The sequence below is a fragment of the Pantherophis guttatus genome, chromosome 17, assembly GCF_059756535.1.
Source record: "Pantherophis guttatus breed Tessera chromosome 17, ASM5975653v1, whole genome shotgun sequence".
Lineage (NCBI taxonomy): Eukaryota > Metazoa > Chordata > Lepidosauria > Squamata > Colubridae > Pantherophis > Pantherophis guttatus.
In genome coordinates, this window is record NC_142079.1 from 3,572,525 (window position 1) to 3,586,296 (window position 13,772).

The 13,772-nt window shown below is 43.2% G+C and overlaps 2 protein-coding genes across 14 annotated transcripts in view; one reads left to right on the plus strand and one right to left on the minus strand.

Moving 5' to 3' along the window:
• The window catches only part of ZMAT5 (zinc finger matrin-type 5), a 22,167-nt gene continuing 8,395 nt past the window's right edge, over nt 1-13,772 (minus strand). Inside the window, exons 1-7 of one of the 13 annotated variants that reach the window (XM_034426146.3) lie at nt 12,081-12,233; nt 9,450-9,764; nt 7,826-7,959; nt 6,374-6,436; nt 5,541-5,621; nt 1,916-2,027; nt 1-1,140 (exon numbers count right to left, since the gene is read on the minus strand). In XM_034426146.3, the coding sequence (XP_034282037.2) occupies nt 1,011-1,140; nt 1,916-2,027; nt 5,541-5,621; nt 6,374-6,436; nt 7,826-7,952 (513 nt within the window). In that variant the 5' untranslated portion in view covers nt 7,953-7,959; nt 9,450-9,764; nt 12,081-12,233 and the 3' untranslated portion in view covers nt 1-1,010. Of the gene's footprint in view, nt 1,141-1,915; nt 2,028-5,540; nt 5,622-6,373; nt 6,437-7,825; nt 7,963-8,240; nt 8,252-8,890; nt 9,765-12,080; nt 12,267-13,772 lie in introns of those variants that run through there. The other 12 variants (XM_060685144.2, XM_060685143.2, XM_087880492.1 and 9 more) reach the window with 12 other exon arrangements.
• UQCR10 (ubiquinol-cytochrome c reductase, complex III subunit X) overlaps nt 12,316-13,772 on the plus strand; it is a 2,273-nt gene continuing 816 nt past the window's right edge. Inside the window, exon 1 of the mRNA XM_034426155.3 lies at nt 12,316-12,494. Coding sequence (XP_034282046.1) covers nt 12,354-12,494 — 141 coding nt within the window. The 5' untranslated portion in view covers nt 12,316-12,353. The remainder of the gene's footprint in view (nt 12,495-13,772) is intronic.

The window sequence follows — 13,772 nt, forward strand, 5'->3', positions numbered from 1 at the left end:
TCACGATTTAAACTTTTTTTTCCTCAGGACTTTATTAACAAGAAATATGTACGCACGCACACACATTAAATGGAATATCTTTAAACAGAAACACAATTAAAATAAGGTTGTGGGTTGGTCATTTTTGATGGAAAATATTGTGAGTGGAGATTCGTAGAAAGCAAGCCGTATATTTTCCTAGGAGTGACAGTTCAGTATTTGTCGATTCGCGGCTCGCGGTAATTTTATAGCCCATACCTAGCAATAACAAGAATTTACTATATGTATTCTTTGGTCCTTAGGAGGTGCCCCGGTGCCTGTTAAAAGAATTAATCCTCATTAATATGTAGCTTTCCTTTGCTGATGCTTAAATTGAGCAACTCCTGCGGATGGGGGTCATGGAACAGAGAAATTGCAGCGCAGTAAAACCTGCCCATCAAAAGCAACTTCTTTATACCGTATTTTTGGGACTGTAAGATGTACTTTTTTGTCTCCCAAAACGGGGTGAAAATGTCGGTGCGTCTTATAGACCGAATACTGCTGAAGCTCCGCCCTTTTTTTGGGCCCGTTTTTGAGGCTTTTTTCGGCCCACTTTTTCGGAAAAAAAACAGGGCGAAAAACGCCTCAGAAACGGGCCGAAAAAAGCCTCAAAAAACGGGCCCAAAAAAAGGCCCGAAAATGGGACGCGTGGAGGCCAAACACTTTTTGTCGTTGTTTTCCTCTTCTAAATCTGGGTGCGTCTTATAGTCTGAAAAAATATAGTAATTTGAATTTCGGAGACTGTCCTTGCTACGCCGGGCTCAGCACCGCAGATCGAGGGAAGCCCGCTGGCGCTTGGAGTAATTAACGGAGACCATTTAAATAAATTTATTCGGTTTGTTCGGTCCTTGAATGCGCTTCGGTCTCGGTATCCTTCCTGCAAATTCTAAATCAGCCGGCGGTGCAGGAATTTCTGGAAACGTCTTCAGCTAAATTCTCTTGCTTTGCACGCCGAGAATCTGCAGCCTGAATCGTTTCATCTCCCACCACTCTCAGCCCCAATGGAGACCCGGGGGGATCATCCATCCGCCAGGAGGGGGCGCTCTCAGGGAGGGTGGCAGTTCCTGGACCGGCGGCCAACCTGGCGGATATTGGAAAACCAATTCTTCTTCAGAAAGAGGACTAGGAGGAAAGGGAAAAACAAAAATCTGATTTAGGAAAAGAAATGTTTTCGCAATGCCACTCTTTACGCAAAATTTCTGTTACTGAGCAAAACGGTTGCTAAGTGAGTCCTGTCCCATTTTACCACCGTTCTTGCCACTGTTGTTAAGTGAATCATTGCAGTTGTTCGGTTAGTAACCTTCTTGTTAAGTGAATCTGCTCGTCAGAAGGTCCCCAAAAGTGATCCCATGACCCCGGGGACACTGCAACCGTCATAAATACGAAGCGGTTGTCGAGTGTCTGAATTTTGATCGTATGATTATGGGGGCTGTGAGTAGTGCGGTGGCCTAGAGCTCACCTCACGATCAGGAGGCTGTGAGTTCGATCCTAGGTAGAGGCAGATATTTCTCTCTCTGGGCACGAGGAGAATATTTCTGCTGAACAAAACTCCACTCTGGCAACAGGAAGGGCATCCGGCCAGTAAAAACTCAGCTCCATTCGGTTGCCCAGACTCCACCCCACAAGGTATTATGGTGTCGTTAAAAGAAGATGATGATTATGGGGCTGCTGCAAAGGTTATAACTGGGAAAAAGGTTGTAAAGTCCCTTTTTTTCCAGTTCTGTTGTAACTTTGAACGGTCGCTAAATGTACAGTTGTAAGTCAAGGACTACCTGTATACCCTCCAACAATAAAGCCGAGTTCCGAAATTTCTTGCAGTATCCGTTTTGTGGAGCTGGGATACCTCAAAAGGCCGGACAACTTTCAGCTTCCCTTGCTGATGGCGGAGAACACATACCTGTCTCTCTGAGCTGCCCGTAGCCGCTTGGCGTGTTTCTCCAACCATTCTTCGATGGTGCCCATCGGGAGCACCGTGCCATCCTGCTGCTGCTCTTTCGCTCTCCTCTCCTCTGTTTGGAGGGTAAGGGGAGAAGATTAGATTAGGTTATATAGAGTAGAATAGAATAGGAATAGAATAGAATAGAATAAAATATAGAAAATGAATAGAATAGAATAGAATAGAATATAGAATATAGAATATAGAAGAGAAAATAGAAGAGAAGAGAAGAGAAGAGAAGAGAAGAGAAGAGAAGAGAAGAGAAGAGAAGAGAATTAGAGTGGAGTAGAATGGAATGGAGTGGAATAAGGAAAGAAGGAAGGAGAGTAGAATAGAGTAGAGTAGAGTAGAGTAGAGTAGAGTAGAGTAGAGTAGAGTAGAGTAGAGTAGAGTAGAGTAGAGTAGAATAGAATAGAATAGGAGAATAGAAAATAGAAAAAAGGAAATAGAAAATAGAAAATAGAGTAGAATAGAATAGGAATAGAATAGAATAGAATAAAATATAGAAAATGAATAGAATAGAATAGAATATAGAATATAGAATATAGAAGAGAAAATAGAAGAGAAGAGAAGAGAAGAGAAGAGAAGAGAATTAGAGTGGAGTAGAATGGAATGGAGTGGAATAAGGAAAGAAGGAAGGAGAGTAGAATAGAGTAGAGTAGAGTAGAGTAGAGTAGAATAGAATAGAATAGGAGAATAGAAAATAGAAAAAAGGAAATAGAAAATAGAAAATAGAAAATAGAGTAGAATAGAATAGGAATAGAATAGAATAGAATAAAATATAGAAAATGAATAGAATAGAATAGAAAATAGAAAATAGGATAGAATAGAATAGAATAGAATAGCCCAAAGTCTGTTTTTATGCCTAAGGCAGGACTAGAACTCACCGTCTCCTGGTGATTGGCTCAAAGTCACCCAGTCTGTTTTCATGCCGAAAGTGGGACTAAAACTCACCATTTCCTGCTTTCTAGCCTGGTGCCTTAACCACTAGACCGACAGCCTCTCCCTTTTCCACCTACCGAAGTTCGGCTTCTCTGCCCGGTCTCGGTGGTGTGTGTGTCCGTGTCCCTCCCTACTTCGCCCCCTCCTTCTCTGACCTGCCGAAGTCTGCCCGGCTGCCCAATATTCCAGCCACCTGTCCGAGCCCAGCCAGGCCTGGATGTTGAAAATGGTAAACATTTCCCGACAGGGTGTGAAATTAACACCGCCGTTCAAGCCGAGTGACGGATTGTGCCGGTTTGACAGTGGCAGCCAATTCATCTTCTTGCCCGTTGAATAATAAGAGAGCCAGGCGCCGGGAGATCGCTAGCGTGCCAGAGCTCTGTGAGCTTTTATGGAGGAGCTAGCAGCTAGCCAGGCAGAGGCGAGATAGCTGAAATAGCTATCCCATATAAGAAAGGGACGCCGTGGCTCAGTGGCTAAGACGCTGAGCTTGTCAATCGAAAATAAAATAAAAAAGTAAAATAAAATAAAATAAAATAATAAAATAAAGTAAAATAAAATTATAATAAAGTAAAATAATAAAGTAAAATAAAATAATAATAAAGTAAAATAATAAAGTAATAAAATAATAAAGTAAAATAAATAAAACAAAATAAAATAAAATAAAGTAAAATAAAATAAAATAGAATAAAATAAAATAATAAAATAAAGTAAAATAAAATTATAATAAAGTAAAATAATAAAGTAATAAAATAATAAAGTAAAATAAATAAAACAAAACAAAATAAAGTAAAATAAAATAAAATAATAAAGTAAAATAAAATAATAATAAGGTAAAATAATAAAGTAATAAAATAATAAAGTAAAATAAATAAAACAAAATAAAACAAAATAAAGTAAAATAAAATAAAATAGAATAAAATAAAATAATAAAATAAAGTAAAATAAAATTATAATAAAGTAAAATAATAAAGTAATAAAATAATAAAGTAAAATAAACAAAACAAAATAAAATAAAGTAAAATAAAATAAAATAATAAAGTAAAATAAAATAATAAAGTAAAATAATAAAGTAATAAAATAATAAAGTAAAATAAATAAAACAAAACAAAATAAAATAAAGTAAAATAAAATAAAATAGAATAAAATAAAATAATAAAATAATAAAATAAAGTAAAATAAAATTATAATAAAGTAAAATAATAAAGTAATAAAATAATAAAGTAAAATAAATAAAACAAAATAAATAAAATAAAATAAAATAAAATAGAATAAAATAAAATAAAATAATAAAATAAAATAAAGTAAAATAAAATAATAATAAAGTAAAATAATAAAGTAATAAAATAATAAAGTAATAAAATAATAAAGTAAAATAAATAAAACAAAATAAAATAAAGTAAAGTAAAATAAAAGAATGAAATGAAACGAAATGCTACGGGGGTGCAGCTTGATAGGGAAGTAACCTTTTCCCCATATTTTTCTTGGGAGAAATTCTATATGCTCCCTGATGGGGTAGGGAAGGATACCTACGTTGTCTCTATTTTAATGACTGCCACAGTTTTATCGATTTCTGTCCTAGCAACGTAATACACTGTTCCCTGGGCAGCCTGCAACCCAGAGCCATAAAAATTAAAATGCAACCATCAATCAGGTGGGGGGGGGGGTGTGGAAGCGGGGGAAATCACGCAGCCTATAAATTGTAGCAGCAGGCAGTAAAATCAAGCCATCGAAGCCACCTTCCTGGCCCAGAGCAGAAATAAAAGCGATGGGAAACGAAGGAGGGGAAGAAGGAAGCTTAGCTGCTTAAAAAAAAAAAACTAAACGAGGTTTGAAGAGCACAGATAAGAAACAGTCAATCCAGATTAAAACCGTTAGGGATCTAAAGATGGGACGTGATTTAAAGCAAAGCTCCTTGCCGATGATTTCTGATATTAAGCGAGTGGGTTCGTTTTCAAGATATTTTAACACGCCGTGCAAAAATATTCACCGTTTAAAGGTAGGCTCCGATTCAACTACTGTGGAGATGGTGGGGAACGGTTAACATTGCACTGGATTAAAAATATAAACAAGTGTTTTTATCAAAATTGACCGCTTTAAAATCAAAACTTTCACTTGGAATGCAGCAATCAGTTTCCATCAGCACCATATAAAAAAGATGCGGAGACTCTAGAAAGAGTGCAGAGAAGAGCAACGAAGAGGATGAGGGGACTGGAGGCTAAAATGTATGAAGAACAGTTGCAGGAACTGGGTATGTCTAGTTTGATGAAAAGGAGGACTAGGGGAGACATGATAGCAGTCTTCCAATATCTCAGGGGCTGCCCCAAAGAAGAGGCAGTCAAGCTATTCTCCAAAGCACCTGAAGGCAGGACAAGAAGCAACGGGTGGAAACTAATCCAGGAGAGAAGCAATTTAGAACTAAGGAGGAATTTCCTGACAGTTAGAACAATTAACCAGTGGAACGACTTGCCTCCAGAAGTTGTGAATGCTCCAACACTGGAAGTTTTTAAGAAGATGTTGGATTACCATTTGTCTGAAGTGGTGTGGGGTTTCCTGCCTAAGCAGGGGGTTGGACTAGAAGACCTCCAAGGTCCCTTCCGACTCTGTTATTCTCTGGACTGTTTCTCACTTCACCTTCTCTTACCTTGTACCTGCATGTTCAGCTTCTCGAGATCCACCCCCGTCATGTGAGAAAATCTACAGTTGGAGCCAAAATCGCAGTGGCCTACAAGGAAGGGATCAAGGCAAGCAATTAAGCATGAAGTCCTTCTCAACCTTTTGCCTCCATCAACCCCAAATCGCTTATGGAAAAAAAATAATCTTATCGAACTTGAAGGGCTGGTAAGCGCCTTCCTTCAGCCCCGTCGTTAACTTCCAAGTGGTCACTGAATGAGCGGTCATAACCCCGAGGACCACGTGCATTATAAAAACAAGATGACGAAATGATTTTTTTAGGTCCATTTCCACCAAGTTGCAAATTGGCAATTTCATTCGTTTTCAGAAATACTTGGGGAGGTTTTTCAAATATGTTTTAGTACACGTGGCAACCAATCCTCGACATAAATTTCAATTTCTACCCTCAAAACGACGCTATAGTAATAATAATAATTTTATTGTCATTGTACGTGTATACACAGTATACAACGAAATTCACTTAACACCCAGAGACCAAGGCCAACACACATAACAATCCCCAAACACACTCCCACCCACCACAAATTCCCCACCCCTAAACCTCCCAAACATCCACACAACAGACCAAGTAATGCTGTCCAACAGCTCACTGATGGTGGCTCTTTATTTCATTCTTCCCACCAGAAGTTGGCAAATGGGCCATTTATGGTCTCCAGAGGGCCTCTGGGGAGGTGGGGAAGGCTGTTTTAGCCCTCCCCAGACTCTGGAGCAAGGTGAGAGAGAAAAACGGGCCTACGGGGCCATCGCATACCACTGAGCCACTGCGTCCCCTCTTCAGCATACCTGTTTGCAAAAATTTCCGACAGGGTTTCTTTGTCTGTTCCTCCTGTAAGATGGTTGCAGCATCTGTAAAGAAAAAAAAAAATCACAAACAGGAGGAGGAGGCGGAGGGGGAAGAGTTGGCTTATATTAAAAAAAAAATGTCAAGAGAACAGCTGTGATTCCACAACAGACTCTCTTTCCGGGCGTAAAAGCAGGTGGGGTTACACGCAGTTGTAAGTTAAAGGCTACGGGTAGCTCCTCGACTTACAACCCTCCAACCCAAAATCTCCGCTGCTAAGCAAGACCGTCGTTGAGCCCTGCCCCGTTTTACGACCTTTCTTGCCAGAGTCGTTCAGCGAAATCGCTGCGGCGGTTAAGTCACACGGTTGTTAAGTGAATCTGGCTCCCCTGTCAACTTGGCTTGACAATAAGGTCACAAAACGGGACCGCGTGACTCTGGGATGCTGCAAACGGTCATAAATATGAGTCAGTTTGCGAGCGTCCAAATTTTGATCGGGGATGCTGCAACGGTGTGAAAAACGATCCAAAGTCATTTTTCTCAGTGCTGTTGTAACTTTTGAACGGTCACTAAACGGATGGTTGCAAGTTAAGGACTCTCTGTACCGGTACATCCAAGATTTTTTTTTCCAAGTTTTATTTGTTTTATTTTTATATAAAATAAAATTTTCATCAAACAGTGTGTGTTCTGGGTACAATTATGTTTAAATAGTCACATTTATATATCTTTTGTTGTGATAAGTCATCACTATCATATTAATAATATAACAATATACAATAACATTAATACTTAACATTTAATCTCCTCATCTTTAACAACTCTCCTCTATCCCATTTCCTCCATTTATATCTCCTCCTTTCTAACTTCTGTTTCTGTTATCTAGCCATTGATAGAATACGTCCCGTATCAAAAAACATTCAGTGGCTTCTTTATCCTCAATAGCAAGTGTTAATCTATCCATTTCTGCACAATCTAATATTTTCTTAATTACATTCCCCTCAGACGGAATCTCATCATTTTCCCATTGTTGCACAAATACAATTTTGGTTGCAGTTTGTATATGCAGGATCAAATATGCAGTCTTTTTATCAAATTTTTCTAGTAGCATGCCCAGCAAAAATATCTCTGGTTTCAAGTCTATATGTTGTTTTATCATTTTTTCCAGCCATGTGTATATTTCCGTCCAATATTTTCTTGCCTTTGGGCATATACATCCAAGATTTTTACGGGAAGGGGTACACACTGTGTTTCCCAGTTGCAGGAGAAAGATCCGTGGCTATCCCACCCCACCAAGCCCCGGTCCTACTGACAAAATTTTCCGAACCAGATGTGCATACGGAGAGACAGGGCAGAAGAAACATCTGGAAACCCCCCCCCCACCAACAGCTCTCCTTGAACCCCTGCAGCTCTCCCTGTACCGCCAAAACACCAGAGAAGCTGTTCGGTTTTCTTACCTCGAAAGAGATCGTACCAGACTTTCTTGGCTCTTAAATGTTGCACCCCGTTCAAGTGTTTTTTCCTGTTGTGAAGATTGTCCTGGAAAGTCCGGTCGCAGTAATCGCAAAAGTACCTCTTCCCCATTCTGAATCTGCTAATAGCAATAGCAATAGCACTTATATATTTATTTATTTGTTTATTTCATGTATTTATATGCTGCCCTTCTCCAGAAGGACTCAGGGCGGCGAACACAAGTTAAAAACATGTACAACAAAATCCCATTTTAAACCAAATTAACTAATAAATATAAATTAAATTAAATTAAAAATAAATTAACTAATATACCGCTCCACAGTGTTTTATAGCCCTTCTCTAAGCGGTTTACAGACTCAGCCTATTGTCCCCAACAATCTGGGTCCTCATTTTACCAACCTCGGAAGGACGGAAGGATGAGTCAACTTTGAGCGGGTCAGGATCGAACTTTGACAGCGGGCAGAATTAGCCTGCAATCCTGCATTCTAACCACTGTTCCACCACAGAAGGGAGGGAGGGAGGGAGGGAGGGAGGGAGGGAGGGAGGGAGGGAGGGAGGAAGGAAGGAAGGAAGGAAGGAAGGAAGGAAGGAAGGAAGGAAGGAAGGAAGGGCAAAGCAATAAGCACTTAGACTTACACACCGCTTCACAGTGTTTTATAGCCCCTCTCTAAGCGGTTTACAGACTCACCCTGTTGTCCCCAACAATCTGGGTCCTCATTTTACCCACCTCGGAAGGACGGAAGGCTGACTCAACTTTGAGCCGGTCAGCATCGAACTCTTGGCAGTGGGCAGAATTAGCCTGCAATCCTGCATTCTAACCACTGTTCCACCACAGAAGGGAGGGAGGGAGGGAGGGAGGGAGGGAGGGAGGGAGGGAGGAAGGAAGGAAGGAAGGAAGGAAGGAAGGAAGGAAGGAAGGAAGGAAGGAAGGGCAAAGCAATAAGCACTTAAGACTTACATACCGCTTCATAGTGCTTTACAGCCTTCTCTAAGCGGTTTACAGAGTCAGCATATTTGCCCCCAACAATCTAGATCCTCATTTTACCCACCTCGGAAGGACGGAAGGCTGAGTCAACCTTGAGCCTGGTCAGATTTGAACTGCCAAACTGCCAGCAGCCGGCAGGCAGCAGAAGTAGCCTGCAGTACTGCACTCTAACCACTTCCTCCTTGTACACTTTTATTGTAAAATTCTGATAAGGTAAAGGTACAGGTTCCCCTCGCACATTTGTGCTAATCGTTCCTGACTCTAGGGGGCGGTGCTCATCTCCGTTTCAAAGCCGAAGAGCCAGCGCTGTCCGAAGACGTCTCCGTGGTCATATGGCCGGCATGACTCAACGCCAAAGGCGCACAGAACGCTGTTCCCTTCCCACCAAAGGTGGTCCCTATTTTTCTACTTGCATTTTTTTACCTGCTTTCGAACGGCTAGGTTGGCAGAAGCTGGGACAAGTCACGGGAGCTCACCCCGTTACGCGGCACAAGGGATTCGAACCACTGAACTGCCGACCTTTCTGATCGACAAGCTCAGCGTCTTAGCCACTGAGCCACCGTGTCCCTTAAAATTCTGATAAGAAATGTTGTTTTTTTTAAAAAGTCCACACAGATACACACAATCAGCTTTGGCTGCCTTTGGCTCGGAAATCACTAGGTAACACGAAGTGCGATCGTGTCCCAATTTGCTTGGGCTTCGTCGTAAGTGGCAAGTTCGGGATTTTGACATGTAGGAACGCTGCTCTTGACTGCGACGCCTGCGGTTTGTCGGGAAGAGTTTTTTCCTAACCACCTGCAGGGCTGAAAATTGAATCTGGAACTTCCTGCAGGCAAAAACCAGAAGTCGCAGCTCGTCGTCAGGATGGCATTTTAACATCGAATTCCTCTGAAAGGAAGCCCTGTTTTGCTTTCACTGAGCATTTCTGCGTAGGTTAGCTAGATGCCCAAAAAAAAAAAACGTAAGTACAACGGATAGATTTGTACTACCATCATTGTTCTAATTGTACGGAGAATTTATTGTGTGTGTTACAGCAGCCTAGCTTTCAATTTCATGGGTAAATAAATAAAATGGCGCATTTCGGTGCAGCACAGAACGTACGTTCAGGCCTGACGTTGCTTCTAATTTAATCACTGCATCGAAGTGGGACTTGCAGGAATTAATTAATTAATTAATTTTATTCAATTCGTATACCGCCCTTGGACTCAGGGCGGTGCACAGCCAGAACTAAAACACATACCAATACAAAATTTAAAATTATGAAAAGAATTACATAACTTTGGCCCAAATTTAAAACAATTCGAATTAAAACCTTGGTTTTAAACCTTTAAAACCTTAAGAGCCTTGGTACTACAGGGGTTTAAGGCACCCTGTTATTAAGCTTATTAAGACCAGCTGCCTGCAATTACTGCAGGGTTCGAATCTCGCCAAGGCTCAAGGTTGACTCAGCCTTCCATCCTTTCTAAGGTAGGTGAAATGAGGACCCAGTTTGTGGGGGCAATAAGCTGACTTTGTATAAATATATAAAAGGATGAAGGCTATTGCTGAGCACATTGTAAGCCGCCCTGAGTCTTTGGAGAAGGGCGGCATATAAATCAAATTAAAAAAAAAAAAAAAAACCATTGACAATTTAAAAGCTAAAAAACTAAAACACTAATACGGATTGGGTGCAAACAACCAGATCCGTAGGTGAAGAGTTCAATGAGCTATTTTATTGTTCATGCCTATAGCACAGGAATCTTCTCAGACCGATAGTTTGCTCCTGGGCCAGAGTAGCTGAGTCCCCGGGGAGTAGTCAAAGGAAGAATTAGTCTGGAATCTCTACGTAGGCATCAGAGGGAAACAAGACATCTACAAGAAACCGCCAAAGAAGCCAAAAGCAAACAGCCCTAAGACCGTCCCCACCAACACTGACAAGGCAAGCCACTAGATTGTAAAGTGAGAGTAAACAACACTTATTAGCACTGATGATGCTACCTAGTTGGATAATAAAACGTCTGCAAGAAAACCACCAAGCTCAGAAAGCAGCCAGGATGACCTCCTCCTAAACAACCACCTCCTTCTCCTCCCCCCCTCCCCGCAAATCCCACTCCCTTCTAGCACTGATGATGTTATCTAGCTGGGTCATGAAACGTCTGCAAGAAAACAGCCAAGCTCAGAGAGCACCAAGGACCCCACAGTCCTCCTCCTCCTAACACTGATGATGTTCCCTAGCTGGGTCATGAAACGTTTGCACGAAAACAACCAAGCTCAGAGAGCACCAAGGACCCCACAGTCCTCCTTCTCCTCCTCCTAGCACTGATGATGTTATCTACATGGGTTATTAAACATTTGAAAGAAAATAGCCAAGCTCAGAGAGCCCCCAGGACCCCAGAGTCCTCCTGCTCCTCCTCCTAGCACTGATGATGTTATCTACCTGGGTCATTAAACGTCTGAAAGAAAATAGCCAAGCTCAGAGAGCCCCCAGGACCACAGAGTCCTCCTGCTCCTCCTAGCACTGATGATGTTATCTACATGGGTCATGAAACGTCTGCAAGAAAACCACCAAGCTCAGAGAGCCCCCAGGACCCCACAATCCTCCTCCTAGCACTGATGATGTTAGCTAGCTGGGTCATGAGACGTCTGCAAGAAAACAGCCAAGCTCAGAGAGCACCAAGGACCCCACAGTCCTCCTCCTCCTCCTCCTAGCACTGATGATGTTATCTACCTGGGTCATTAAACGTCTGAAAGAAAACAGCCAAGCTCAGAGAGCCCCCAGGACCCCACAGTCCTCCTTCTCCTCCTCCTAGCACTGATGATGTTATCTACCTGGGTCATTAAACGTCTGAAAGAAAATAGCCAAGCTCAGAGAGCCCCCAGGACCCCACAGTCCTCCTTCTCCTCCTCCTAGCACTGATGATGTTATCTACCTGGGTCACTAAACGTCTGAAAGAAAATAGCCAAGCTCAGAGAGCCCCCAGAGATGTTCCCTAGTTGGGTCATGAAATGTCTGCAAGAGAACAGCCAAGTTCAGAGAACACCCAGGAGCCCACCGTCCTCCTCCTCCTCTTACCACTGGTGATGCTAGCTAGCTGGGTCATGAGACGTCTGCAAGAAAACAGCCAAGCTACAGAGAGCCCCCAGGACCCTTCATTTCAACCCTGAGCTTACAAACATTCTCCTTTATTAATGATGGGAACTGTAGTACCTGCCCTACCTCTCCAGGACCCCGGATAACCCGCAAAGCGGGGTCCAAGCAGACCCTACTAACTCACCCTCCTCGCTCTGCGGTCCAGGATTTCTCCCTCCGCCTGTTTCAGCATTCAAATCCCAGAGGCCTCCGCGGTCGGCCATTCAAGCTTTAACGAACGGCGGGGCATCTTGGGAAACGTAGTTCGGTTTCCCTTAAACGGAAGAGCTGCGCGCCTGAAGGGGGCATCGGACTTCAAAGCCCAGAAGTCAGCGCGGCGCATTTTTTTTTCTCCTCTCCCCATCCCACGTGGACCGAAGGCAGCAGTGCGCCTGCGCGGTAGCCTCAAGCGTCCAAGATGGCGTTGGTGCAGCAGCTGTACCGGTTCGTCTTCCGTCGCACGTCCACGCTGGTTTTCACGGTCGTGGTGGGCGCCGTGATTTTCGAGCGGGGCTTCGACCAGGCCACGGAGGCGATTTTCTGCCGCCTCAATGAAGGGGTAAGTCGGCCCCCGTGGGCGAGCAGGCCCCAGCCGGGGACTTGCGTGAAAGGCGGCCGGAGTCAGTTGAAGGTCAGGCGGGCTGGCGTTTCACTCGAGGCCGAGGCTTCGGCCTTATCGCGCTGCTTCTAGGTATAGGGCAAGGCACTTTTTTTTTTTTTTTTGGAAAGCAGGTGCTTCGCTGCGGCCTGCCTTTCTGGGCTTGCCAGAGGTGTGCGCTTTCGGCTCTTGGTCTTCTGCAGCCGCATTGCAAGCCTGGGGAGGCTGGGTGTCTTGGGGTGAAACGGGGCGTGGGTGGGAATCACGTCTGCAAGAAAACAGCCAAGCTCAGAGGGCACCAGGAGCTCCACAGTTCTCCTCCTCCTAGCACTGATGATGTTAGCTAGCTGGGTCATGAAACGTCTGCAAGAAAACGGCCAAGGTCAGAGAGCACCAAGGACCCCACAGTCCTCCTCTTAGCACTGATGATGTTCCCTAGTTGGGTCATGAAACGTCTGCAAGAAAACCACCAAGGTCAGAGAGCACCAAGGACCCCACAGTCCTCCTCCGAACGCTGATGATGTTACCTAGCTGGGTCATGAAACGTCTGCAAGAAAACCACCAAGGTCAGAGAGCACCAAGGACCCCACAGTCCTCCTCCGAACGCTGATGATGTTACCTAGCTGGGTCATGAAACGTCTGCAAGAAAACCGCCAAGGTCAGAGAGCACCAAGGACCCCACAGTTCTCCTAGCACTGATGATGTTCCCTAGCTGGATCATGAAATGTCTCCAAGATAACCACCAATCTCAGAGACTACCAAGGACTCGTCACTTCAACCTTGAACTACAAATATTTAGCTTTGTCGGAGATTGCTTGGCCACGGCTCCGCAGTTTTCTTGGCAAGATTTCAGAATTGTTTTGCGGTTGTCTTCTTCCCAAGGTTGAAAGAAAGTCGTTTGGCTGGAGGTCACCCAAGATGACCTTGTGCCTAAGGCAGAATTAGAACTCATGGCCTCTTAGTTTCTTAGGTGGTTTAACTGGCTCTCATACACCCACCCATCCATGTACAGAGATACACAGTGATGTAATATATGTGCACTGAAATGGTATAGGGTTTCCTAAAAGCCTGAGCAGGGGGTTGGACTAGAAGACCTCCAAGGTCCCTTCCAACTGTTATTCTATTCATACATTTATACATGCGCAGAAATGGAGGTACACCATATGTATACACACTCACAATCTTTTTACCCTTGAAGGTACCGTATTTTTCGGAGTATAAGATGCACCCTTTTCCCCC